Here is a 27,130-nt window from a genome sequence, read left to right as displayed (position 1 = left end):
CATATACAGGGCAGCGAAGCGCGCGAATAGGCGTGACGGAGTCCTTTGCAGCATGCAATCCAGCTGTCACCCTTAACGGCCACGGGCATACCCAATGTCATGTGCATTGACCAATTAAAGTCACTCATCTCTGACCTCGCCTAGGCCGTGTGGTCGACATGCATTTGAGTCGCTCGCTGCGATTCGGCGTCGATACCGGGCGGCTCGTCATCCGAGGGAATACGTTGGAAATCTGCCGTTCACGGATCGCCTGTGGACAACGCTCGATTATTTAATCCCCGAACCAGGAACTATAGCCACATGGTAATATTGGGAACACCTTATTGAGGGTTAGAACCATTGAATCGTATCAGTCTTGTAGCCGTGGATGAACCGCTGACCTTCAGACTCGACTATTTTGATTCCGTCAGCGAGGGAGCGTACGTTATCGATTCCAATCAGTCGTAAAGCAATAGTTCTCTGTGGCTGTTTCTGGCCCCTCCAGGGAGGCGAATACCGCGTCCGGGAAAGAAAAAGATTTACTGCAACCAAATCGCTCGTAGTTAGCAAAAAGACCCTCTCGTAGACTGGATTATTGTGTGTCAAGATCACAGCCACTGGCCGGATGATGTATATAAGTGATCTCTCTTTGTCCGCGGCGCAGACTAGCTCCCTTCCTCACGCTGCTCCCAGGGACGACGTAGGGCCTAGCATTCTTGTGGCCACCGTGCCTCCGGCTCTTCTCACGGCATTTGACATCACCCAATCACCCTCCCGCGCAAGATCTGGGTTCATGCCATGAATTACGTCGCGATTCTTAGAATTCAAGCAGTCCATCTAGACGATCGTTCCGGATAGTGGCAAGAGGCGAAGATCATACTTTCGTTGAACCTGGATACCATTTATGTTTCAGCCACGGCCACTGACGGATCCGGTCCGCGACGGCCCCTCTCTCATAATTGTGGGGTTCCCACTCCCCCGTCTTCCCCTCCGAGCTGAGCGAAAGAGTAATTATTCAAAATCAATCGAGTGAGCGAACCCCTTCGCCATCTTAACTGGAGCCTATTGTTCACCACAAATACGATGGATACCTCCACGAAGGCGGAAATCTGGAGCCTAGCCTCCTGCTCCGCGGTGTTCCTCTTCACTCGGTTATATTCCAAGCGCCGCAACAATGGCTGGCATTTCGACGACCTCGTCTTATTTATGTCTTGGGTATGTCACATGCCGCTCCTCTGGTTTGCCTTTTTCATACCTTAACATAATGTGTTAGATCGCTGTAGTTATCAACGTAACTCTGATCACGATAATTGAAAATACTCGTCCGCGACACGGAACGCCGCCTATTGAAATCATCAATAGGCTCGCCCTCACTGGGTTATTTTCGTTAACATTCGCGGTCCTCAGCCAAGCATGGAGCAAGACTTCTTTTGCCGTCACGCTGCTTTATATCTCCGAAATTCAGATGAAATTCTTCCTTTGGTTTGCCATCATTAGCATCAACATTTCGTTTGGCATTGGAGCTCTATTATTCTGGATTGATTGTGAGCCTCTGTAAAAGGCCTGGAACCCTCTTACCGAAGGAGTGTGCTGGGACGTTTCCGTCCACATTATCTCTGCTGTTGTTGTTAGTGGTACGTGCACTGCCATCTATGGGTATGGCTCTGCTGGGACTCCGTGGGACTAATTCGTTGATCTTAGTATACTCTGGCCTCATGGACTTGGCTTTTGTATCTGTGTCTTGGAAGATAATTACGCCCCTGCATTTGCGTAGGAAGGAGAAGATAGGAGCACTGGCTGCTATGAGTATGGGTGTTTTGTAAGCCCAACCTGTCTCCGGGTCATGGCTTCCACTAACGACGAGAACCAACAGGGCCGCCGTCGCCGCTTTTATCAAGGCTTCTAAATTTCCATCCCTTCGCCTCGGTAGCGGTGGTAAGTTTATCTCTTCACTGAAGTCCACAAAATATATTAATGTAGCGTCTCTGTACCAGGGGATGCCATGCAGCTGGGAATATGGGGTGTTGTCGAACCAGCGGTCACCATCATGGCAGCCTCGACACCCGCGCTGAGGCTGCAACTTCGCAAGATAACAGACCCGAAAGTGATAGAGGATTCAGGCGACGTATAGTCTGTTGCAAGAACCATATTCCCGCCTCCCTCGACCCTTCGCCTCATTATTGGCGGTTTCTCGTCATTCCATCATTTTCCTGTCGATCTGCTCTGGCCAGGTTGGCCGAAAATCTGGGCTTAAATGGGACACAGTATTTATATTGAGATTGTAACAGATAGGTGCTGCTCTATTTCCACCGGAATGAAACTATTTCGAAGCAAACTGAGAAAAGAACTCCCAAGTGTTTCCGGGGGCAAATGGCGTAGATGATCCGCTGTCCACCTGAGACGGATTGTGGTCTCCGTTGTGAATCACCCAGGTGACTGGGTAGCCTTCGGTGCAGCCTTCGTACACGGTCTTGACAGACCTTCCTCCTTGAGGTTGTGGTTCCGTGACTGGACTGCATCCGTTATTCCTCACAAAGTTGTCGCGTAACTGACGGCCACCACTGACTGGAAGAACCGAGTCCGAGGTACCATGCTGTCCGTAGAATGCGACCGGTTGTGTTCCCCCGGCACATCCACTAAGCAACGAACCCGATATGACTGCAATAGCGCGGATATCGTTGGGCCGGGCGCATGCAAGAGCATACGACATGGCGCCGCCGTAGCTGAAACCGGTGGAAAAGCGCAGGCTGGTGTCAATGCAGAGGTCCTCCTCGACGACCTTTACCATTTCGTCAAAGAACGCAACGTCCTCGCCTCCTTGGTTACCCCAACCGCCGTTCAGTCCATTTGGAACAACGAATATGGCGCTGTCGTTTGCGTGTGGCAGCAAGCCGTAAAATGGCAATGCACCACCCTGGTTCGGATCCTCTCCGTTGACAATCTTGGTGGCGCTCCCACCAAGTTGGTGCCACGTGAAGATTAGGCGGTATGCGTGATCTTTGTCGTAAGTAGCAGGGACCCTCACAATGTACTGCCGCTGCTTGCCGTTAACTGTAATGGTATATTGTTGGCTGGTTATCGTCGGATTTCTCCCACACCCGGCCGAGTTCTCGGCGAGCACCGGGCGAAGCGATGCCAGAACAAGAAGAGCCGTGGCCATTAAGATTGTTGTCAGCCTCGGCATGCTTGCGATTAATTCAAGAGATGCTAGTTAAGTGACTGAACAGAAGCTTGGGAAAGTGGATAGAGACGGTGTAGAATGGAATTTGATGACTAGACATTTGCGAGTTCTTCTGGGAAAGGGATGTGAGACGGTTGATAAATACACACTGGCTTTCGGGGACGAAGTCGATATCGACAAATCGACACCATGTAGGGGCCAGCCATGCTTTGAAATTGTTGGTGCACTGCCCAGAGGCACTGGACAGATCTATTTTGTCGGAAAGAGGTTTTACTGCCTGGGGCTCTCCAATGTTCCTAGGTAGCAGAGGATATAAGTGCCGAATCGATAGCCGATCAATTAAAAATTAATACCTTTGTTAATTAGCCATACCCGTAGTCGACAGAACCTGCATACTCCGCATGGCATGATAGTGGCAGCGGCTCAATACAGCTATTTAATCTTCCAGCAATCAGTGCTTCATAAAGAAAGAAGCGCTGCGGAAACGTCCACTGCATCACGGAGTCCTCAATCCCAGTTCTTTAGCCTGTTGGCCCCCTCCTCCCCCGGGACCCTTTCCCAACTCCGCAAATCACCTCGGCCCTGGAAAGCTAGTCCCAATGAGGTGGCTAGAGTACTATCAAAATAGAGGTTGGCCATCTTGGCGCTTTCAACCTCAACAAGTCCGTGTGTACTCCACACCCGCTTCCACCCGTTTAGCCTACTAGGGGAGGGCAATGTCTTAATCGGAAAGAGCCAAGATAATGATTCTGGCTCTAGGTTCCACTTAAGAGGATGGGTGTAATGATTTCCAAAGTCTATTGGAAGGCTTCAATGCTATTTTATGGGTAATAAATAAACTTGAGAGCTGCTGCAGCAATCTAAATTCGGTATCGGCCGTTCCAACGGCACTTACCATAATTGATCCAGATATAGGGCGCGAGCGAAGTCATTCCACCGTATTTTTTTCAACCTGTCATGGCAGGAGAGAGGTTAAATGGGAACGCGAGGTCTAAAAGACTTGTTGACACGGGGCCAACCTAGACGAAATAATATCAAGATAAAACCTGCTTTTTAGATTTCGGACCGTTCATCCTATCTGAGCTTTATTAGTGGACCGAATATATTCTCTCCATCTGGACTTGCATACTCGACAGATAGAATGCTCCGAATCGAGTATCATACATGGCCATCACAGCGAAAACCTGTCCTCCGATGCAACATTTAAAAAGAAAATCCTACTTTCCTAAACCTAGGACGGAAAATCTACGCATTCCGTGCTTCTGATTTCGAGTTCCGGATGTCCGCTGGCACGTTCCGGGTCGGCAAAGTTGCCTCTCTTTTTCTCTCTTTTTCACTCTTAGCGATGTCAGCTGGAGCCCATCTGTCCAAACCCTACTATACTTCGGGCAGATGTCTTTCTCACTTTAGTTGCGAGTTAATGAGTGCCTGTTACCGTTTATTAATCTCAGGAATAGTAGCCGGATATTGAACAGATCCCGGCAGTTCATTTCGGCAACTAGAAATTAAAGTCGGACTGAACCATGCACATTAAATGACATAGCCCCAAGCGCGCTGATCGTAAGTTGACTAAATCACCCGAGGCTGAGTTCGCCATCGCCATTAAGTCCGTGAAAGAATCGCGTACTTTTAGTGTCAAGAATGATTGTATTTATATAGCATATATTGTGCTTCCAATCCATGGCTTCGTACTTAGGAGCCCTCTCTCACTGCCACCCTTCTCTTCCTCCGTTATTTCCATATTGAATAATCTTGTTTAGCATAAGACACCATAGCCATGGCTGCCATCTCCATAGCTACAGCTCTGCTGGTAGTATTTGCTTCTACTGCCGCAGGTTCTAGTGGGCCAAAACCCTTCGGATTCTTCGTGAACAATACGATCTACCAGCCTGTAGGAGATGAGAGTATCACCTACCCGCGCTTTACTGAGCTATCAGATGGCACGATTCTCGCAACTTGCTCTCTGTTTAATCATGATCCTGCTTTCTTTCCCGTTTTTGAAAGCCAGGATGGAGGTGCTAGTTGGGAGTGGGTCTCAGATCTACACGATACCCAGAATGGTTGGGGGTTCCCGGCCCAACCCGCTCTCACCGAGCTGACCGAGCCGCTGGGCCGATATGACGCTGGAACAATCTTGGCTTCAGGTAATAGTTGGAGTAGTGAGGGTACGCGCATCGATCTTTACGCCAGCACGGACGGGGCGAGGTCGTGGGAGTTTGTCAGCCACATCGCCCAAGGAGGTGCCCCCAATACGACCAACGGTGCTGATCCTATTTGGGAACCGTACCTACTGTAAGATGCAAGAACCGAAAAAGTACGTTTTGATTATGGCCTAATGCTGATTGCTTTTTTTTTATTTCTCTTTTTTTCCTTACAGGGTTTACAATCACTCTTTGATCTGCTTCTACTCCGACCAGCGTGATCCTGACCATGGTCAGAAGCTCACCCACCAAATCTCGACTGATCTAGAGACATGGAACTCGCCTGTAGACGACGTGTCTTACAATGAGTATCTGGCGCGTCCAGGAATGACCGTTGTGGCTTGGATCCCGCCCATCGAGAAATGGATAGTTGTCTATGAGTTCCCCGTTGGGAATTCCAGCTCTCACGGAGCCAACTACCCAGTCTACTACCGTCTCGCCGATACTCCCCTTGACTTCAGGTTCTCCGAGGGTCTTCCAATCATTATCAACGAGGCGAAGGCGCCTAATGCCAGTCCGTACGTGACATGGAGCCCGGTCGGAGGGCCAAATGGCACAATCATAGTGTCCGATGCCGATAGCAGTGCAGTATATACGAATCGCCTCGGAGGCACCCTTGACGGATGGGAGGAACACGACACTCCCGCCGCGCCAACATACAGTCGAGCCATTCACGTCCTCCAGCAATACCATGATCACCTTTTGATTTTCGGTGGCGAGACTTTTGATAACATGAGGGCAGGACTACGAACTCCGTTCACTGCAACTGTGGTGAACCTGACGGAATTAATTGAACGATATTAGTAGGACTGTGTTTTCCCGGTTTCCATCACCTTTTGCGCGTAGGAACCGTTGAGTCCTGATTTATCCGGTGAACATTAGCTAATCGAAGTGGCTGTTTAGAGGGCTTAAGAAGCGCAAGTCCGGCAAGGCTTTACTGTAGACGATGAAGGATTGGTTGTTCTACGGTCAAGTTCGGGAAAAAGGGCCAACTTCATGCTAATGTGTCGGTTGTGTATGTAAGAATAGAACCTGAAAACAAAACCCAGCGGCCTCTTATGATACGGCCTGGGATGGATTTGGGTTGCTAATGATGCTGTAAGGATCGCAATGATATTATTGGCACGATGATTTCTTTACGAGGAGACCGGATCTAGGGCGTGGACGATAACAAATATTTGCCTTGGACAGGACGATATTAGCAGTGGAGATTGAGATTTTACAAGCTGCGAAAGGAGTTTGGAGCTATTATTTCGTGTACTCTGCAAAGTCGGTCTAAGAGAATGTCCGACCCACAGGACGATTCTGGCTCGGAATGCTTCTCAACGATCATAACAACCAGGTATGGGGGAATGGTCCATGTATCCCTCACGTTACTATCTGGGCAGTCAAACAAGAGGGGCTTTGTGAACCACTAACGCGGCCTCGAAATGAGGTAGCGTGCCATCATTCCTCCATTCCTCTATCGCAGCATCAGCCTCCGGATCCCTTTGCTCATACCAAAACCAGCTCCGATAGCTCAGGTACTGTCTATCCCCAAGTTCCGACACGGTATATCCCTTCCGCAGGAAATACGCCGCTCGTAGCCACATATTGACGAAATCAAGCCGGGAGAGCTTATCCGGGTCCGGCACAGTGCCGGAAAACTCGATCCCACCATCACGAGGCTGCTCCAAGTCCCAAGAGGTCCGGCCAATCCTCGCCAGCCGCTTGCTAGTGCGCAGCAACTTCAATAGCCGCGCCGGGTCGAGTTGACCGAATTCCGAATCCGCCTGCTGGGCGAAGGCAGGGCTATACGCGTCGAGGACACGTACGGACCACTTGGGTAGCGGGTCGCCATATCCGGGAATGAGCCCGCTATCATCCCAGTCCATGCCTTGGACTGCGATGAGGACGGTCTTCAGCTTGGGAAAAATCCTATCGTCGGCGTAAGGGAAGAAGTCACGGTGTAAGATGGCCCTCCTCTTAAGCGATGGTTGCACCACGACAGTCTCGGCAATCTTGGCAAAGGGCAGTATCGAGCACACAAGCTCCAAATACGTCGGGGGCTCTTCAAGTCCCTGGACGTTGGCATTGCCGACGTACGTCTCGCTTTGCGCGATATCCCCCTTGCTTACAATGTCCGACACACCCCTTGGACCATAATAATAAACCACGTCATTGTGTTCGGAGTCAATGCAGAGGACATCAATGCGAGGATTGAACCACGTCTGTTGTGGCGGTCGGCAGATCGTGGGGAGGTCGACAAATGTGTATTCGCGTGGCTTGGGGGCGCGGTAGGTGAGACAGCGGTACCGGGCCTTGGCGAACTCCCAGGCCTCACGACATGTTTGGGCGATAACAGGTGGGCCGAGGGGCTCTACAATCAGCTCGTATTGACAGAAATGTAGAACGCGGCGGGGGAATGCGAGCTCGTAAACGCGGAAGCGGAGCTCTTTGGGTAGGTTCCCAAAGAGTGTGAAGTGTCCTGCCTCTTTCCTTGTGCGTGCCTGGGTCGTTGGGCGACCAGAAGCTGAATAGCCTGAACGAGTCGCCCTTTGGCGGCTCATCTTCTGAAAGTATGTCTCCCTCCAAGAATGATGTTTCGTTTCTCTTTCTTTCTCTTCGTTTTTGTGTCATTAATCTTGACCGTGGTGCAAACAGCTTGGGTTGGTCTTACACCATCACGTGATATATCTGGTGTCTAATCTCGCCTTCTCGCTCTGATTTCGGTCAGCACGGGGCAATTTGCTGTTTCTCATCCTCGGCTTCGGCTCGCAATCTCCTGGGAGCCTGATGGCATCCTCCATCTGTTTCTTATCGAGACCGGATACCCCAATATTAAATAGTTAAGATCAACGCGGCTCACCACGGAAGATGACCAGTTATGGCCTGTATTTTGGTGTTGATGTCTCAGGAACATGTCGTGAACGATTCGCGAAATTACTACGATTCTATGCGCTGAGGAAGTCTCCAATTCCAACACGGACAATGTCACAATCACCCCAGCTCCCCCATTTACGTAGCCTCATTCCATTTGTGCTATTACCCTGACGGTGATGATCTCGTAAAACCTCTTCATTATCCATTGTGCGGTTTGAACTCTCTTTGCCCCTCTAGCCTCGTATAATCAACAGGGCTCTAACGGCGACTTCACTCGACGGCGTAAAAGCATATAAATTATCACATAATACCTTTGTTTAAAACCCACTTAGCTCACTTACCCTATTATGCCAAGTTTGAAGACCTTAGCACCTATATATAGAGAGAAGAAACTTGGGTCATATTACCTGTACGGAGGGTAATAATAAGAGGACGATAATGACACGGCGACATAGAGGGAAAAAAAATGACCGCGACATGTGCCACCCCACCACAACTAACAGGGAGGGGAGGTATATCTGGCCATCTAGCTAGAAAACATCTGCAAAAGGCCGAGGAGGGAATATCTACCCATCTTTGACATTTTCCATGAGAGTGACAACTATCAGCGCGTATGAAGAAAGGGACGAATATCAGGATTCAGGGCGGACTTCCTGAAATGCGCCAACGATTTCCGCCTTGAGAGCCTGCACAACAGCTTCATCCACAAGATCAACGCAATACTCGAGCTCACAATGAGTATCCTCATCACCCTCATTAAACTCGACCAACAGCGGAAATTTCGCGCCCTGTGCTCTTTTGGGAACCTCTTTCACAGTCACGCCGGGTAGCTCCAGATACTTAGTTGCCAGGTCATCTTGCCGGTTATACACGACGATGATATCGAAAAGCGAGGTGGAGTTGGCGATCTGAAGAATATCTCGGTATGGAATAGCATGTGATAGAGAATCTCTCAACTCTAATTTCATATTCTCCACTCGCTCTTCCATCCTCGAATCGGTTGCTGGGCTTGAAACGCGAATAGGGAGACGGTCGAGGAACACGCCTAGCATGTCCTCGGTTCCGGGCTCAGTCCGGTCAAAATACGGAACGCCCAGAACCAGATCTTCAATTCCTAAGACCCTTTGCAAAGCCATAGAGACCACAGCGAGATACATTTCTAGGGATCCGCGGAAGCCACCCTTGCGATGGAGAGGAAATGCCTCCGTCCTTCCATTCCCAGACATCCAGGCCGATTTTGTCCCTGTAAACGGATTGGCGGGAAGGTCGTTGAACTTGGAGGCCCAGTAGGAAGGTGCGGCGGCGTTGGGATAGGCAAAGCCGACCTTATTAGAGGAAGTTTTCGAAAGTTGCCAGCTCGCCCACTCCTTGTATCCCGGGCTGGTCACTTCCTTGGACGTGGGGAGAGAGCCTCCAGAGACGAGTTGTTGATACTGCTGGCAGACCTGTTTGAAGAAAGTTTGTATCGAAACTTTGTCGGTTATGATATGATGTTGGATAAAGAGAAGGATCGTGCTTGTTGGGCCCTCTAGCAAACAAATTCTGGTGAGTTGGTCTCGCGAGAGGTCGAAAGGCTTATCAATATACTCCCGTATGACCTCGACGTTATTATTATTTTGCAGCCGCAGGACTGAGAAATGTGATTGACACTTAGCCCTTTGTAGTTTCCCATCGCAAAGGACATAGTTCGAGCCAAAAATCTCATTTTCCTGGACTGTGTAAACAAGAGCGTCGCAGAGTCGATCGATATCCACCTTTCCGTGAAGAGACAACTCGTATGCAACATTGAAAGTGGATGGGGATTCTGACTTGGAGTGAAGAGTGTAGAATTCCTCCTCGAGAGGTGAAACCACGCCTTCTGCCACTTCAGCAGACTCCCGATGTTTAATAAATGGGGTGGCAGCGGCATCAAGCCTATCTTCACCTTGTTTTGCGAGATAGGCCTCTATCGCCGCTGCCAAATCCCTCAACACCGTGTTTGTGATGACCATAGCAAGAGGAACCCGCTTCCCAAATGTAACAGACATTCTTTGTGCCATCGTTATTTGTCTCAAGGAGTTCCCTCCGAGCGAAAGAAAGTCATGGTTGGGACCGATCTGAGCGCCACGGTCAAGTTGTAGGACAGTCCTCCAGAGTTCGGCAATTGTGCTTTCTAGCGCAGAGAGAGGCTCCAGATCCGCAGTCCTCGACACTTCCAAGGCCTTTTCTTGGAGGGCCTTACGGTTGACCTTTTGATTGGGAGTGAGCGGGAAGGAGTTGAGAGCAATGATGGCAGATGGCTGAGCATACGCAGGGAGCTTGCCACGGAGAGCCGCTTGGATACTGTCGATATTTACACCAACGGGTGAGACGAAAGAAACGATGTTGTCTTTGGCAACAACGGCCACCGCATGGCGCACGGCTTTATCTGCGGACTGAATTGCGTTTTCGATTTCTTCGAGTTCAATCCGATAACCGCGTACTTTCACCTGATTGTCCACCCGACCGAGGAACTGTATCTCCATACCCTCGGTCCAGGCACCAAGGTCGCCAGTTCTGTACATTCGATGTCCCGGGGCAAAAGTGTCATCGAGGAATCGCGTCCTGGAGACCTCCGCCATCCCTGGTCCAAAGTAACCTTCCGCGACTTGAGGGCCAGAGAGATATAGCTCCCCAACCACACCAACAGGTGCTGGATTACCCCTGGCGTCTAGGATATAAGCCCGGACGCGAGGAATTGACACCCCTATCGTCACTTTCTCTCCCGGCACGAGAGTCTTAAAAAGGCATGCAATCGTGCATTCACAAGGCCCGTACGCATTGTATACGATGCGACTGGGGGACCATCTATCGGCTAGGACTTGGGGAACCGCCTCGCCGATCAAGTAGATGGAATCCAAGTTTGAGTGATCCTCGGGAGACAGAACTGAGAGGTGGGACGGGGTGATCATTGTTGCGTGGACTCTCGTGAGATGGACGTACGGGTCAGCCGGATCTTTGAGCACCAAAGTGGCTCCGTAGCATAGAGTCCCAAATATCTCGGCGATATTGACATCGAAGCCTCCTGAAAAGACCTGGGCGTGTCGTCTACCGGGCCCGGCGTGAAGTCTTGCTGGCTCATAGGAGAGGTGTGACAGTGTGGCGCCGTGGGTAATTTTGACGCCCTTGGGAGTCCCAGTTGATCCGGATGTGAAGATGACGTACGCTAAGTCCTGTGGTCCGCAGAGAGTTGGCAGTGGTTTGGATCCGCACGGCGAAATATTTTCGAGGAACGAATCAAGGGCAAGTTTCGGGCAGTCAATGAGTGTCACCAGGTCCTCGCTCGTCTTGTCAGGCAGTAGGCAGAGCGTTGCGGCGGAAGCTTCGACCATAATTTTCATACGCGCTGCGGGCAGCTTCGTATCAAGAGGTAGATATACGGCTGAGGCCTTGATGACGGCAAGTGCACCGATCAGCCAATTCAAGCTTCCGTCTGCCAAAACCGCGACAGCATCGCCTGGCTTTGTCGTTTGGAATATGCGACCGGCAAGATGGTTTGTGAGGCCATCCAACTCCCTGTATGTTAGGGACGTTGTTGGAGATTCCAGCGCTACCAAATTCGGCCACTTCTTTGCCGCACCCTCAAACGCATCCTTCAAGCTGGCTGGCCCTGTGTAGCATTCGAAGAGTGTTGGGGAGGATAGAGCCAAGCGGGTGAACTCCACAGGTTCCAGCATCCTTTGGAAGATATCGCGGATGTAAGAAATTCTTGGGTCTATGACTGCGAGGCAAATATTTCGAAAGTGATTCATCAGACGCTGGACAGATTCGCTTCGATACACAGACAGGTCGTAAAGGATCCGGAATGTGACCCTGCCATCTCTAGTCTCGACAAAGCATGTCAATTTGAACTCTGGACAATCTCGGCGTCGAAAAGTCCAAGAGGGAGGTTTGCCGTCTTCGCCTCTATCCTCTCCGGAAAACTCCGGCAAATGATCCTCAAGGAACACAACGGTGTCGAAGATTTTTGAGTGGCTACCTGGGGCGATTTCTTGAAGTGCATCGACAGCAAGCCATTGCTCCTGCCCAACCTCCAGTAAGATGGACTGGACTTTTTCAAGAAGGTCTGGTTTTGTCTCCAAACCACCTACACTGACAGGGAAGGGGCATGTATTGATCATGGGTCCTACAATTTTCTCGATTTGCGGAACAGTGAAGTGACGTCCTGAGAAAACTGCGCCGAAAACCACATCGTCTTTGCCAGTATATGCAGACAGCAGCAAAGTCCAGGCCGAGTACAGGATGACAGGAACTGTAACACCTAGAGCCCGAGAACATACTTCCAGGTCTTTCTGTAAAATTTGGGTGTCTAGGATTTGTTCACCAAAGGTCCTTGAAGGAGGCGGCTCGTCTGGCCCTAAAATCCTGAGTGGAGTGCCGTCCAAAACGCCATTCATCTTGGCAGACCAAAAGGAGATGCTCTGTTTGAGAGAGCGCTCCAGATGGGATTGGACCTTCATCGAATACTGCCAGAACTGTGGCGGAGTTTCTAGCGTGTTTCCCCTGAGGTGTGATCTGACCTCATTGACGATCGTAGCCATGGACCACCCGTCGATCCGACTATGGTGAACAAGCCAGAGGAGGGAGGACTCCCTATCCGCAGATTTGAGAAGATGGAAAGAATTAAGTGGGCGGAAGGTGTCAGTGGCGTCGGGTTGCCTTGTTGCCAACTCGAGCAGACGAGAGCACGTATGCTCGACTTTATCCTTCATCTCTCCGGCAGGCACGGACTCCTCGGCCCATTCCTGGTGATACTCACGATCGATGACAAGGTGATGGTTTAAGAGGTCAAAAGAAGAGCGGAAAATGGAGTGTCTCTCCAAGACCGTTTTCCAGGCATTCTGGAGCTGAAGGGAATCCGCCGTACCGGCACCTATCTGGAGGTCGACGATGATAATCATGTATCCTGCTGGAGCGTCACTGATTGTTGATCTCACCATGCCGACTTGGGTCGTCGTCATAGGGTAAGTGAGTTGCTTGGACTCGTCATTGTGATCATCTTGGCCCTTGGCGTCCGTGGAAACCTTGTCTGCCGGCAGCATGGAATCAATGCTCTCTGCAAAGTCCGCAATTGTCGGGCAAAGAAACAAGTTTGAGAAATGAGCTGAGACCTGGCGGTATGTCTGCAAGTGCGAAATGAGCTTGATTCCGAGAATGGAGTTACCTCCGAGTGCACGAAAGGACAACGACGCGCTGACCGCAGCACATGGAACGCCCAAAATCTCCGCCAGTGCCTCCTTGACGATTCCTAGCTTTGAGCTGCAATCAGCACCGGAACTCACTCCCCTCGCCATTTCGCCATCCAAAACCTCTTTCAAAGCCTGTACATCAATTTTGCCGTTTGCGCTGTACGGCAACTTGTCGATTGCGCGGACGTCATCTGGTACGAGAAAGTGGTCCTTTTCAAGGAGAAGCTGTTGGCGAAGCTCACCGAGGCCCGGAACAACGGGTGCAACAAAGGCGCACAGTCGCTGACGGTACATGAATGCCGTGGCAGACTGTACACCTGCAAGGGAGTAGAGTATTGGGATGACGTCGGATTCTAGGTTTATCAGGAAACCTCGATTCTTGACAACGCTGTCCTTTCGCCCTAGGAAGATGACACCAGATTCGACGCGCCGCCCGAGGTCAGATGTGCAATATAGTCGTTTAGCTCGCCAAGAGATGAACTTTTCCGCAGTCAGGGCGTCATTTTTGTAATATCCAAGGGCCAAACCAGGGCCCGAAAGACAAATTTCGCCTTCATCATCTTCCTCCATGTCCTCATTTAAGATGAATATTTCACAATCTTTTATCGGCTGGCCAATGGTGATGGTTTGACCTTGTTTCAGCTCTGTCATGGTTGCCGCAATGGTCGCCTCTGTTGGTCCGTAGGCGTTGAAAAGTCTTCGATCGTTAGATGACCACTGCGCTACAAGTTCTGGACTTGGTGCTTCTCCTCCGAGGAAGATTTTCTTGACATTTGGATACTGGTTTGGGTCTTGAAGCGTGCTCAAGAGGGTGGGTGAAGTTGGGAGGATGGAGCAGGTCTGGGCGTCCTGGATGAATTTAGACGGTTCGGACAGGACTAATTGGCCGCCGGCACATATCGTGCTAAAGAGAACACCATAGAAGGCTTTACGCTCGGGCGAGTCGATTGTTAGTAACTTGACATCACGCATATGTGGTCTAGACTTGGATCGCGCCTATACGTACCGTCGAAGGCGACGGAGAAGAGAAGTAATACTCGGTCGGACGACTGAACGTCCATGTTAAACGGATTTGAATTACCGCCTTGCCTAACGTAGTGCACAAGGCTCTTCTGTGATATTAAGACCCCCTTTGGTCGGCCAGTCGTGCCGGACGTGAATATTATGTACGCCGGGCTATTCGTATCCATCTCAACAAGCTGTGGAGGAGGTTCGATAGGGGTTGAGATTGAATCGAAGGTTTGATCGATCTGATCCGCACGTATGGCGTTTTGAATGTCGGAATGGCCAGGGGTAGTCACGAGAACACATTTGTGGTCAACTGTGTCAAGCACATACTTCACTCTCTCCGAGCTCCACGTGTCGTCTTCCATTGGAACCCATGCTGCCCCCAGACTCAGAACGGCGAGAATGCATGCCACCATCTCCAGCCCTCGGGTGGATAATATGGGAACCACATCCCCCGCTCCAATGCCTCGACTTCCCAGAAGGGAAGCAATCCGCAGTGATGCCACATGAAGATCGGTATATGAGAGAGTTCTGTCTCCGTGGCAGACAGCTGTCGAGTCTGGGCGTCGCTGGACATGGTGGAGGAAGAGATGGTACACTGACGATGCCATAGGTGCGGTCGATACAGCCATGCTGGTTCCGCAAGATAGAGATATCGGGATTCATACCCAGGATGGTGGTCGCATAAAAATCAAAAGGCGGAAATGCACATGTAGAAAAAGCATCCAAGCCAGTAGCGATGTATAGGTTAACCTGTACAGCTTCAAACGCAACCTTGAGGGCGATCGGTGCTGGAAGCGATTGGACTGGCCAATCTTTCACGGACTATCAGAAGGGCCTTTCCCGGTTCATGCGGGGGCCCCCGAGAGCGAATATTGTCGCATCGGAGTCGGGATATAACCCTCGGAGAATAAACAAGTCTAGGCAGACTCGTCCTCTCCTCTGCCTGACATATGCATGCGACAGCCATCCATACGAATTTCTCGAGGGCATAAATGTTCTGAATTGGATATTGAAGGGGCTAGCTTTCCGTACATAATGATCAATGGCGTGCTATTATCGCGGAACAAATTTCAAAATTTGTGGTACAGGTTCACTCAAAATAGCTTAAAATATGACGGACCGTTATTATGTGGCTCTCGATCTTCCATTATCATGTAGAAATCTCTCTATTCAGGGAAAGAGCGGCTTCTGCCCGAGTTGCTCTGCCATAATCTGAGAAGCAGCCCCAGTGCCTGCTAATGTTCCCGTGAAGATAGCATTTGGCACGCTCTTCAGCATCGCCGAGTTGTCGCCAACAGCAAAAACTCCGGGCATGCTCGTCTGACAGAATGGGGTATTGACCTTAATGTCCCCATTGGGGCTTCTCTCGATTCCGAGCTGCTCCACAAACGGCCCTCGTACTTTAGTCTGCGGAGCGTGGGCTAGAAATCCCTCTTGAACTTGGCTCCCGTCTTCAAAGTGAATGACAATCCCGGAATTCTCCGATCCCATGGTGAATTTTTGGATGCGCCGGGTATCGATCTTCATCGCAGTCGCGCCCGCGAAGGATGCCGTGAGTTCTTCTACCTTATCCTCCGCGCCATTCGTATAAAACGTCACGGCTTTCGTGAGGGCGAGGACTTGACGCGCGATGTGGAGTGCCAACGCGTTGTTCGTGAGGCTGCCAGCAACGAGGACAGCTGCGGATTCGCAGTTTCTCTCCTCGAATCCTTTGCAATACAGACAATGGAAGCTATACCGGTTAGATTAAATAGCAAGAATTAGGGGATTATGAAGCAAGACTAGAGTTCGAAGTTCTCGACGTACATTGATTTACCCCAGCACTCACTATAGCCTTCGATATCAAGCATGATATCCTCAACGCCAGTTGCGAGGATAAGCTTCCGGCCCCGCCATGACTCCTGCTGTCCTTCGGTGGTAACCTCGAACAGGTTATTATCCAATTTCTTGACAGATTGGACATTTGCGTCATTGAACGTCACAAAATCGTAGCGAGAGGCAATGTTATCCCGAGCCGCTGCCCTGAAGTCGGAAGGAGAGGCATGATCGAACCCGAGAAGCATATGCATGTTTTCCGTGGCATCGTTGCGGTAGCTGCCGCTGTCAAAAACGATGGAGGACCGGGCTTGCCGCGCGAGTGTCAACGCCGTGCTCAGTCCAGCGGGTCCGCCACCGATAATGAGGGCATCGACTACGGCTCCCTCCATGGTATTGATGAAGGGATTGTGGTGTACCTGATTGAGGAAGGCAAAGGAAAGGTTAGACACAAGAGCTGGTAAAGATAGCTGCATCTGAAGAATGCTAGATCCCCGGTTCTTAGTCTTGGACCGTTTAGGTCTAGCTGAGGTGGAAGGGCAGGTAGAGAATGCGGAAAGTTTCGGCACCTGGTCAATAATCGAGGAGGATTTAGGACACGAAAGAGGCATGAATGGAAAATATTTTTGAGAGAGAAAAAAACCGGCGAGAATATTGGTTACTTCGGTGTTGCCGGCCCATTTTCCGGAGCTCTAATCGGCGTTACATTCGGACTTTGGGTGGCCCTGCGGGGCTTTAATCGCCGACGAAACTAGTTTAGTCTACCGGAAGAGCCCTACATACAGACGGTGGCTTAGTTCGAGGTGGAGTTCTCATTCCGTTTTTGGAACTTGAAGTCGCCAAGAATCCTTTCAATCCGGGCTAGTCCCTCATCCAATCTCTCATTTTGTATCCCGTAGCAGATGCGGAACCAACCAGGTTCTTTGAAGTGGTAGCTCGTACCCGTCGAGAGTGATACACCAGCGCTTTGGAGACAGTTGTGAAATTCTTTCTCGTCCCTGAGGTCTTCCGTCTCGCAAAGCCGAGCAAATACGAACATACCACAGTAGGCTGGGATGAATTTAATATCATGCCGCGTAAAGAAAGCCTCCATCTTGCAATATGCTCCCCGAAGCCTTGCTCCCATCTTCGTTGTCACGTATTCGATTGTACGTGGATTAAGCATTACTTTCTCGGCAACGAATGCCGCTATCGTGGATGTTTGACTGTGAGTACTGAGGGCAGAACCCATGCGAACCGCGGCATTAGTCTGCGAGATAAGGGCACCCTATAAAGCAAGATGCGAAATGAAATAAGCCAAGCGTGCATAAGATATTTCTCAGGAGAGATGTCCCTACCAAGCGGATGCCATTACAGGCAAAGTCCTTGCTCAAGCTATATAGAACATGAATCAAACCGTTCGGATTATCTAGGATCAAAGCTGAAATGAACTTGGGATTGGGAGCCGGGCCAGGTTGCCCATTGTGCTGAGAGAGGGCGTAAACCTCATCCGATATATAGTGGAGTTTGTGGAAGGTACAGAAATCGGCGAGCGCATCGAGTGTTTCTCTCGGATAACATCGTCCCAGGGGGTTGTGCGGGTTGCACACGAGAATTGCCTTTATCGGGACGGTAGCTTCCTTCAAAGCTTTCTCGTAGTGGCCGATGCTCGATCTGTCGAAGAATTCGTCGAGAGGCACGTGGACCGGGACTGCTGTGACTTGGTTGTGGACGCTGAACGACAGATCCAAGCCGGCCCAGTACGGCGTCGCGATGAGGACTCCATCGCCAGGCTCGAATATCTGTTCGATAAGAGCATTCAACGCAAAGCTTGCTCCGGCAGCCAGAACAATATGGGAAGGTTCGACAGGAATTTTAGGGTTGAAGTAGTCGTTAAGCAATTTGGCAATGAGTTTTCTCGCCTTGAGGCTACCTCCAACTGGTTCAGGGTATGAGAGATCCTAAAATTTAATTATGAAGCCCACGTCAGCATCTAATAACTCGCCATCATGCCGAGGCATTACGGAGACATTGTTGGGGCGAGTTTCCATACGTAATGCGTGAGAGAGTTGGGGTCAAGTAGCTTCGGAATGTCTTTGAGGATATCACCCATCAACAGGTAGTTCTCCGCCGTGCTTAGATCGACGATATCAGGCGCAGCGGTGATGACAGCGTCATATTGTCCCAGAAGTCGAGGAATGATGACCTCATTGCGCTGCTTGCAAATTCTAGAGAGCATTATGTCCGTTGAAAGTTGACGGGTAGGGGATGGAGATTGAGTGCAGACTTAGCACCATCATCCCAGTGTTTACGAGGAGCCACGTCCCGTCCAGCATTCGGCATATATGTTCAAAGTCCCTAAGGTGCGCTGGAGCAAATACTTACCGACAGGCCAGCACAGGGGTACCTCGTCGGGCTTGCATCGGAGAGGATGGAGGCTCCTCTTGTTCGCAACACCAGAGTATGCCTGAGTCTACTAGTACCTGACGCATCTCCTCATTGGATGGCACGCCTCAATACAAGTGACTTATTAGATCCTTATTTACTTCACGCAGTACCTCCCGAAACTCTTGAAGAATATTCAGTTATTTCAGAAACAACTCGGTGGATCGGTCGAAGACGAGATCTTTGGTGCTTAGTTGCCAATCTACTACGCTTTTTTTCTCAACCTTAGTTAACTCGGAACAAGATGGCCATGGAGAATATCTTGACATTGTGAGTTTCGATCTAGTCTGTCTGGTCTCTCGACAGAGGATCGGCAACTGACTCTGAGATTTACAGTGTTCGGCGGCTACGTTCGTGGGTCACCGAAAGCCACAAGACAGGGAATTCCTCTTCCGTAAGTGCCCAAGTTTATGGTTATTTTGGATTACAAGTGGAAATTCTCACGCCGATATGGCTCTAGAACCCCGATAGAACGATAGAGGCCGAGTCGACGGTGAAGCATCGCATTGACCGCAGCCGAGCCCTGTGGGATGCCAGCGCAGGAGAAATGCTGGATAAGATGTTGCGCCTTACGAACATGTCTGACACATCACTACACCTTCACCGGTCGTTCTTCGCTGACAACGTGGCCGCCTCCCTGGGACCTCATCCTGACCTTGAAGACCGAAGTCAAGGGAGATCGATGACATGTTGCGGGTGGAAAAGCTTCATGACTGACGACCATACGCCCATCGAGCTCAGTTGGAATTGGTCCTCGAAGGCCAGTTCGCCGGTAGTTCGATATTCAGTTGAACCCATCAGCTGGCGGGCAGGCACCGCGGAAGACCGGCTCAACACGACCGCTGGCCCGGCATTGCTTGGCCGAACACTCCCGTTGTCTCGTAATCTCGACCTACAATGGTACCGGCATTTTCTGGATTCGCTGACTTTGCGAAGCTCGGAGCTGGGGGAAGATTTGGGCAAAGCGGACTCGAGTTCTGCTTCGCAAACCTTCATTGCGTTTGATCTTCAAGAGGACAGCGTAGTAGTGAAATACTACTTTATGCCGTCTCGAAGGGCAGCACTTGAACAGAAGTCAAACTTTGAGCTTATTCACAGCGCGATTAGCAAGTTGGCACTACCAGAAACCTACTTCGCTACATCGCTGGACATGATTACAGAATACATGGGAATGGCAAACGAATCGGACAAGCTGGTCGCCGAGATCGCAGCCGTCGACTGTGTAGCTCCCGCCCAGTCGCGCATCAAGATCTACGTTCGATCCCGGAACACCACGTTCGCCAGTATGCTAGACTTGATGACATTAGGAGGCCGGCTGCCGGCATTCACCGACGCTAATGAGGCTTCTCTACGCGAGCTCTGGTGTGCTGTTTTCGGCATCGACCCAGACAAATTTTCACCGGCGGACCGTCTTCCCGGCCGAGACCACCGAACAGCTGGAATTCTGTACTACCTAGAACTAAAGGCCAACTCACCGAGGCCCAAAGTTAAGGTGTACCTCCCCGTACGTCATTACGCGCACAGCGACGAACAAATCGCACGTGGTCTGTCCGACTTCATGAAACGCAGAGACAAAGGTCTGGTAAATAGGTCATACTATGACGGTGTGACTCGACTTTGGTAAGTTTAAGCCCTCGATAATCGCATTAAACTATCCTAACAATGCCGATGTCATGCGTGCTATGGCTAACTATTTCACCTCTATTTTCTTTTCACTCTGTAGCACACATCGAAAACTAGAGGCTGGTCTCGGTTTTCACACCTATGTGTCTTGCGCTGTTGATGGGGATTCATTGGCTATCACGTCGTACTTTAACCCCGAGATTTACTATGATCACTAGGTACATGGTACATTGGTTAGGGTAGTGTGCCAATTTGGTTCAGTTTGCCCATAGGGTTATGGTTCTGAAGTCTGTGCTGGCCTGTATTTCTAGCGGATGTTCTCCTCAGTTTTAAACAAACTCCCTCTTTGATACATGATACAGCGAGTTGGAATCTTCAATGACAATTCCATAAGTTTTCTTCCATTCGAGAACATGTTACCGGGAAGCAAGGGCACAATGGGTATCTTGGTGTCATTTCATGTAAATAGAACGCCGACACCGACGCCGATATCCTCCGGATACTACCGTTTCCGTTTCCGCGAAGGAGCTGACCCGGAGAGGCCAATTGGCTGTTGGATTTGAAGTTTAGCATATGTTCAATTCAGCCCGTAAAACGGTCATGAGTTGATTCTTCCCCGACTGGAAAGCTCCGCCACTTGGTCATCTCTCTCCGTATCGACACTCCCTCTTCGCAGCATCTCATGGAGGTCGTAATCCCACCGTACATTACACGACTGCTCGTGCCAGTCTCGGTAGTCGCCGGCGTCTGGATTACAGGGCCTGGCCTTCTACGCCTTCTCCAGACCGGAATTAACGTTCGTTTCTTTTATCTCCCCTTCATTTTTGGGTCTTTCGTAACTTTCGACGTCGTGGAAAGGACGGAATAGCCGTTGTTGTTGACCTGGTCACTAATTTTGTTGCAAGAAAAGGCGCTGCTCGCTACCTCGAACCGGATACGAGATCAGGACGGTAACGATATTCCTGGCCCTTCATGGCGATGGCCTGATGGACAGTGCATTGAGAAGTTTATCTATGGGAGAGAAAAGAGTAAGGAATGGGAAAGATACGGATCAACGTATCGAATATGGGCCGGTACGGCTCCAGAGATGTCAGTTTAAGACAGAAATTCCTTTGAGAGCAAACAGCAGCGGCATCAAAATCCCGTGCTAACACAGGCAATTTGTTACAGAGTCATCAGCCAGCCAGAGGATATACGGGCTTTCCATTCCGACTCCAATAAGCACGAAAAGGCGCCGTCAAGTAACGCCGGGTGGTTGTTCCATCAATTGATGGGCGATTGCATGGGCCTTATTAACGGGACAAGATGGAAGAAGCTGCGGAGTGAGTTCGAAGGGCCATTTCTGCATCGAAATGTCACCGAAGCCAGTCCAGCAGTGGACCAATTTGCCGCAGATTATGTGGAAACCATAGGAAACGGCCATTCAGACGAATTCGTCATGGAAGCTTCCAAGATAGTTTCCAGGTATCCCTTTTTCAGCGTTGCTCAATGGCTTTACGGACCTCTAAGCGACGACGAAAAGGAGAGACTGTGGGAGATCGGCGGCAAGAGTCTCTCCATGATGGGATACGTCCTCTCTGGGGGCCTCTTTCGCTTTTCCTTTGCCCCGTACCTTTACAGAAAGGCAATGCGAGACTTGGAGGATTTCCGTGCTTCCTGGACTGCATTCAACGAAACCATGTATAATTCCAGAAGTTCCCTTGAGCATCGATTTCCTATCATGGATATCTGGCAAGAGGTAATCGACGACAGGATATCGAAGCAAGAAGTTTGTTTCACGGCGTTATTTTCCTTAACTGTTTTCACTTTCCTAACTAAATCGGCAGGTTCTCCAAACTCTTAGCGAAATTCTGTTTGCGAACTTAGACGTGTCCACTCATACCTTTTCTTGGATGGCCATATTTCTGTCGCGAAATATTGCTTTTCAAACGGAACTACGAGAGGAGGTTCGTGCACATAAACATGAGCTGGCCGAATATATGAGCCGCAAGGATTCGTTACTCAGATACTGCGTTCTGGAGACGATGCGGCTCCGGCCCTTTACGGGTAGGTTGGATTCTGGAAAACTTACCTTTCTCGCTCCACCTCTTGCGTTCACTCGGCTAAACGAAGTATTGGCACAGCGTTTTCGATCCCGGAGAGCTCCCCGGAGGACAAGATTCTGGGCGGGTTCTTCGTTCCGCGTAACGTGAGTTCCGCTATCTGCTTCAATACTTTTTCTAGTCGTAGTACAGGTAAAGTGAAAATTGTTGGGATGATTGCTTACTCCAAAGCTTTCATGTGTTAGACATCGGTCGTGGTTGACGCACTCCGTTTGAACTATAATAGCTCATTCTGGGGCGAAAAGGCCGACTCATTCTCGCCGGAGAGGTTCCGGAATATCAAGGCTACAGATGTATGTCCCAATAAAACCCCGGCCGTATCACATCTTCTGCCAAAATTCGAGTCCTAACAATACTGAACCAAGCTCCGATACAATATGTTCACCTTTGGATTTGGGGCCAGGAAGTGCCTTGGTCAGTATTCCGCGGAAGCCATGATGAAGTACTTTTTCTACCATCTCATTGAGACGTACGAGTTGGGTGTACCTGAAGGGGACGAAGATGGAGATGTACTGTCAAGAGACACCTGGGTACCAATAACGAAGGCGCGGATTTGTATGAAGATCTTGTAACCGGGAAAAGGAGTGTTTTACAATGTCCACACTGCCCTTTGTCGACCTTGTTGCGACCTTGTTGCTTTCCATTTCTTTTCGCCCCCCTTTCCTGCGATTTCTAGCCAACTTTCAATCCAAGACAGATTTAGTGCAACACTCACTAGGGAGATTGTAGTAGTAGCTACTCGGGAATTTGTCACTTGAGAGGGCATTTGCTCGGGAAGCTTATTACACCCGGTTTATTGAACAAGACTACCTAAGGTGGCTGCAATATTGGAAGTCCACGCTCAAGCTTCCGCAAGGTTCTTTTCTTTCAACTCCTCCTCCGACAGCCCAAATCTCGCCACACGATAGAGGGCCTTTGCGACAGGCGGGAGGCTGCTTACTCTCTCACTCCATTTCTTCAAGTTAGGCCACTCGTTGAAGTCTATATCCGCCGTCGCGGCGACTCCCTCGTTGGCCAAAGGATAAATGGCAAAGTCGGCAATGGTTGGGCGATCAGCAATGGCCACGTACGTTTGTCCCGGCTCGCTGAGGCGCTTTTCCAGGAAGTTGTACTCGGATTTGATGGAGTTGACAAAAACTTGAAGGGCGTCAGCGATGGCAATTGGCCGGGGAATCTTGAGCAACAGCCACCACTTTCCAGTGGCGCCGAGCCCTGCCGTGTACGACATGAGCCAGTTCATGATGATGGTGCGCTCGCAGAGATCCCTGCCCTTATAAATACCCTCCGTATCGTACTTGTCGGCGAGATAGTACAGGGCCGCCGAGCTTTCGAATACGTTCATTCGTTGGGTCTTCCCTGACACTGTCTCGTATACCTCGACGTCTTCGATGGCCGGCACCATCTTGTACGGGTTGACGTCGTGGAACCATGTTTCGTTGGAAGTCGACTTAATTATGTGGATTTCGTGGGGGATTTTCAGCGCCTCGATCAGCATAAGCGGCTTTACAGAGTTTGCAGTAGATGTTGGGCTGGCTAGTTATGGAGAGAACTAGTTGTCAGCTATATGACGATGCCAGACAGGGGGATCAAGCTGGATTAGAATTTCAAACTCACCTTTCTTGACATACAACACTAGCCGATCGTCAGGGATCGACGGTCGCTTGCTAAGATCTTCGGGAACATCGGTGGCCATTTTTGGAGGACTTCGTTAATTGAGTGCAATTGTTAGACTAGGCAACGGACACGAGTATGAAGTGTAAGACTTCTTCTGGGTTATCACGAGTACGAAATGGGCTGGAGGTTGGCAATGTTGTAGCCTTAAGCCAATAGCCGCTCATCGGGAAATATGAACATTGTGCCTCTCGGACTCGCTCACTCGGTGCGGGTACGGAATGGAAGCCGAAGAATACACTCCGGCGCTGTCTGTCGGCGAAGAGCGAGATCGGCGCCTTACTTAAAGTGAACACATTCGAAAAGTTTTAGAGCAGTCGCACAGCATTGAGAGGCTTAATTTCCAGTAGAATTTATTTAAATAAATATCGATATATCACTCGATTTTCAGAATTCTTTTTCTACTGTTCGAGGATGTGGTACGCTCGCTCATGGGAGTGTTCATGGGGGATGTATTAGTGGTCCATGTCTGGTTCAAGCCGACGGAAACCAAGTTGAATTTAACAGTTTTATGGCAGCAAAATAAACCCAGTTCGTCAAGAACTCGGTTTCTCCGTCTTCTCCGTCTTCTGCTTTGTCGATTTCCATTCAGTACCCAAGGCGCCCACCATCGCGGCCGCAGATAGACCAGCGGCGATCATAAACGTAGTCGAAAGTGCCTTGGCGTACACAGGAAGGACAGTTGCACGATCCGAGTCGCTCAAAAGATGCAAGAACTCAGTTGCTCCCTCATGAAGCAGCGCAGCTGCGTCTAGCTGGGGCAAGGCAGCCGAGACGCCGGACACAAGCCGGCTCTGGAGTTGGTTCTGTGAGATGGAAACAAAAATGGCCCCACCAAGCATCTGAGAGAGATTCATCAGGGCGACGCCAAAGGACACGTCTGTTTCTGGCAGGATAGCCTGTACGACGATTAAAGGCTGTTGGAGGCAAAACCCGATTCCGAGGCCAAGAAGGACCTGGTACCCTATCCATTCTTTGCTTGGGGTGTCCACGCCGAATGTCGAAAGTAGGCCAGCGCCGACCGAGGCCAAGATAGGCCCTAGAATCATTGACGGGTTGTAATAACCGACGGCACTTGTTAATATGCCTGAGAGGATAGACATGACGAAGAAGCCGAGGATCAACGGAAGTAGCATAACTCCCGACTTCACGGCGCTCGCACCCTTGACAGCTTGGAAGTAGATGGGGAGGTATGTGACCGCGACGAACATGGCGCCAGAGGTTGTCATGGCGAACAGGGCAGATAAGCATACACTTCGCCTTTTCACAATCGTGACGGGAATCGTGGCGGATTTCGGGAAGATAACCTGGCTTCCGACGAATCCCAAAAAGAGAACGCCGAAAACGACAAGCAAGGCAATGACTCTCCCATCACTCCACGGGTAGATGGAGCCGCCCCATTGCAGGGCCAAGACCAGGCAGACAAGGGATGCGATGACGACGATGAGCTCCGGGATTCGTATATGCTTGACCTTCTGGAGCAGGCTCCACGACGCATATGCAGCATTGATGGGTGTTCGCACAAACAACAGCACAACAACCACGGTCACGAGTCTGATGGGAATGTTGATGATGAAGCACCACCTCCAGGTCGGTCCATCCGCAAACACGCCACCAAGGAATGGCCCCACGAGACTGGCAATGCCAAACGTCCCGGTCATAAGTCCCAATAATGCAGGCCGTTTTTCCAATGGCGCGGAATGGACCAAAACGAGTGTAGACCCGGGGAATATGCCGGCGGCACCGACGCCTGCCACTGCGCGCCCGACAATGAGAGCTGATGAGTTCGGCGCGGCGCTGCAGATTATAGATCCGACCTCGAACAATGCAATGGCTGCGAGAAATACTATCTTTACGGAGAAAACACTGTAGAGCTTCCCGTATGCGAGTTGAAATGTAGACGCCGTGAGCAGGTAGCCTGCCGTGTACCACCCAACATCGTCAAGCGCACGGAACTCATCGGATATTTTGGGCACCGCCGTGGTAAGAATTGTTTGGTCCTGGACACAGCGTTGAGTCCGTCGTCATTAGCAAATCCTACGATAATCTATTGCGGTGCATGGGGGTGGAAGTTTACGAAAAACCTACCAGGCCACAGAGAAATAGAGCCAAACACAGAGAGACCACAACCATTCCCAGCCGCCAATTGCTTTGGGGGTATATGTCGCTGCTTTTCTTGCTAGAAGCTTCATTTTCAGAGTCTGCCGGCGAGCGTTCCACGTCCTCTTTCGTCGGCTTTTCGATCGCTTTCACGGCTGTATCCGGTGGCGATGGATCTTGAGATGATGTGCGAGGTTCATCGCTTGTTGTTTGGGGTAGAATAGTCATGCCTGGAACTAAATCAAAAATTTGGCTTAACAAGAATAGCTTTCATGAAGGTCGAAGACACGCAGAATGGATTCGTCTAGTTGCGCCGTTGTCGGTGCATGGGAACTTGGGAAGGGCGGAAGCGATGTCACCTTCGAATCGAACGGAGCGAAACAACACAGAAGGGGAGGCAGATCGCAGTTCCCCGATCTCTAGCGTCAATGGAGATTTTCTCGGAGACTTTAACGGATACATTTTCGGCCAGTATGCGGAATATTGCGGCTGCCGGCCGTAGAGACTAGAATGACGCTCCGGTCATTGTCCCTCCGGGTCCTTTTCATCTCTCCCATGCCCAATCAAGTTGTCGCGGATTTGATGCCCCAAACACGAAACGGACTAAAAGGGGAAAAGAGAGACATGGCTGAAGCGAGAGATGAGGTAGCTGCTGTGAGGCTTGAAACATGCCAATCCACTCAAGTCCGGCCTCTTACACATTTGAAATTTTGAACGATGGCATCGGCGATGGACCATCTCTGGTATTTTGCCTACGGCTCTAACATGTCAGTCGATGTCTTCACGAAGAGACGAAAGATAGCTCCTATCAGCTATGCGGCAGCTCAAATAGAGACGTTCTCATTATGTTTCAATGTTATGGGCGTCCCGTATGTTGATCCCGGCATGGGAGGTCTTAGGGCCATCGACGACACTCAGGAAGGACTGGCGGGTGCTCCCGTGATAGGAGTCGCA

At 50.4% G+C, this 27,130-nt stretch overlaps 5 protein-coding genes and 4 pseudogenes across 5 annotated transcripts; 3 read left to right on the top strand and 6 right to left on the bottom strand.

Annotated features, from left to right (window-relative positions):
• Positions 1 to 1,062: 1,062 nt before the first annotated feature.
• SAPIO_CDS10279 (uncharacterized protein) lies at positions 1,063 to 2,110 on the top strand (the record flags this gene model as incomplete). The annotated part of the gene is made up of 5 exons (XM_016783891.1): positions 1,063 to 1,194; positions 1,253 to 1,523; positions 1,681 to 1,798; positions 1,853 to 1,914; positions 1,974 to 2,110. 5 exons carry the CDS (start codon positions 1,063 to 1,065, stop codon positions 2,108 to 2,110), a joined length of 720 nt encoding a protein of 239 aa, XP_016638735.1.
• Positions 2,111 to 2,299: 189 nt separating this feature from the next.
• SAPIO_CDS10278 lies at positions 2,300 to 3,139 on the bottom strand (annotated as a pseudogene; the record flags this gene model as incomplete).
• Positions 3,140 to 4,937: 1,798 nt separating this feature from the next.
• SAPIO_CDS10277 (uncharacterized protein) lies at positions 4,938 to 6,304 on the top strand (the record flags this gene model as incomplete). Its single annotated transcript, XM_016783890.1, has 3 exons — positions 4,938 to 5,452; positions 5,538 to 5,879; positions 6,265 to 6,304. 3 exons carry the CDS (start codon positions 4,938 to 4,940, stop codon positions 6,302 to 6,304), a joined length of 897 nt encoding a protein of 298 aa, XP_016638734.1.
• A 445-nt stretch (positions 6,305 to 6,749) lies between these two features.
• SAPIO_CDS10276 lies at positions 6,750 to 7,910 on the bottom strand (annotated as a pseudogene; the record flags this gene model as incomplete).
• Positions 7,911 to 8,855: 945 nt separating this feature from the next.
• Positions 8,856 to 14,402, bottom strand: SAPIO_CDS10275 (annotated as a pseudogene; the record flags this gene model as incomplete).
• A 1,209-nt stretch (positions 14,403 to 15,611) lies between these two features.
• On the bottom strand, positions 15,612 to 18,474 carry SAPIO_CDS10274 (uncharacterized protein; the record flags this gene model as incomplete). The annotated part of the gene is made up of 4 exons (XM_016783889.1): positions 15,612 to 16,173; positions 16,248 to 16,675; positions 17,594 to 18,196; positions 18,289 to 18,474. 4 exons carry the CDS (start codon positions 18,472 to 18,474, stop codon positions 15,612 to 15,614), a joined length of 1,779 nt encoding a protein of 592 aa, XP_016638733.1.
• Positions 18,475 to 18,924: 450 nt separating this feature from the next.
• On the top strand, positions 18,925 to 22,977 carry SAPIO_CDS10273 (annotated as a pseudogene; the record flags this gene model as incomplete).
• Positions 22,978 to 23,246: 269 nt separating this feature from the next.
• SAPIO_CDS10272 (Uncharacterized protein) lies at positions 23,247 to 24,098 on the bottom strand (the record flags this gene model as incomplete). The annotated part of the gene is made up of 2 exons (XM_016783888.1): positions 23,247 to 23,938; positions 24,020 to 24,098. 2 exons carry the CDS (start codon positions 24,096 to 24,098, stop codon positions 23,247 to 23,249), a joined length of 771 nt encoding a protein of 256 aa, XP_016638732.1.
• Positions 24,099 to 24,612: 514 nt separating this feature from the next.
• Positions 24,613 to 26,404, bottom strand: SAPIO_CDS10271 (putative DHA14-like major facilitator ABC transporter; the record flags this gene model as incomplete). Its single annotated transcript, XM_016783887.1, has 2 exons — positions 24,613 to 26,076; positions 26,165 to 26,404. The coding sequence occupies 2 exons, from the start codon at positions 26,402 to 26,404 to the stop codon at positions 24,613 to 24,615; spliced, it is 1,704 nt and encodes a 567-aa protein (XP_016638731.1).
• Between the last annotated feature and the right edge of the window lie 726 nt (positions 26,405 to 27,130).

This window comes from Scedosporium apiospermum (genome assembly GCF_000732125.1).
Source record: "Scedosporium apiospermum strain IHEM 14462 chromosome Unknown SEQ_SAPIO_0165, whole genome shotgun sequence".
Taxonomy (NCBI): domain Eukaryota; kingdom Fungi; phylum Ascomycota; class Sordariomycetes; order Microascales; family Microascaceae; genus Scedosporium; species Scedosporium apiospermum.
The sequence above is the reverse complement of the archived record's forward strand: the minus strand, read 5'-3'. Positions and strand labels throughout refer to the sequence as shown.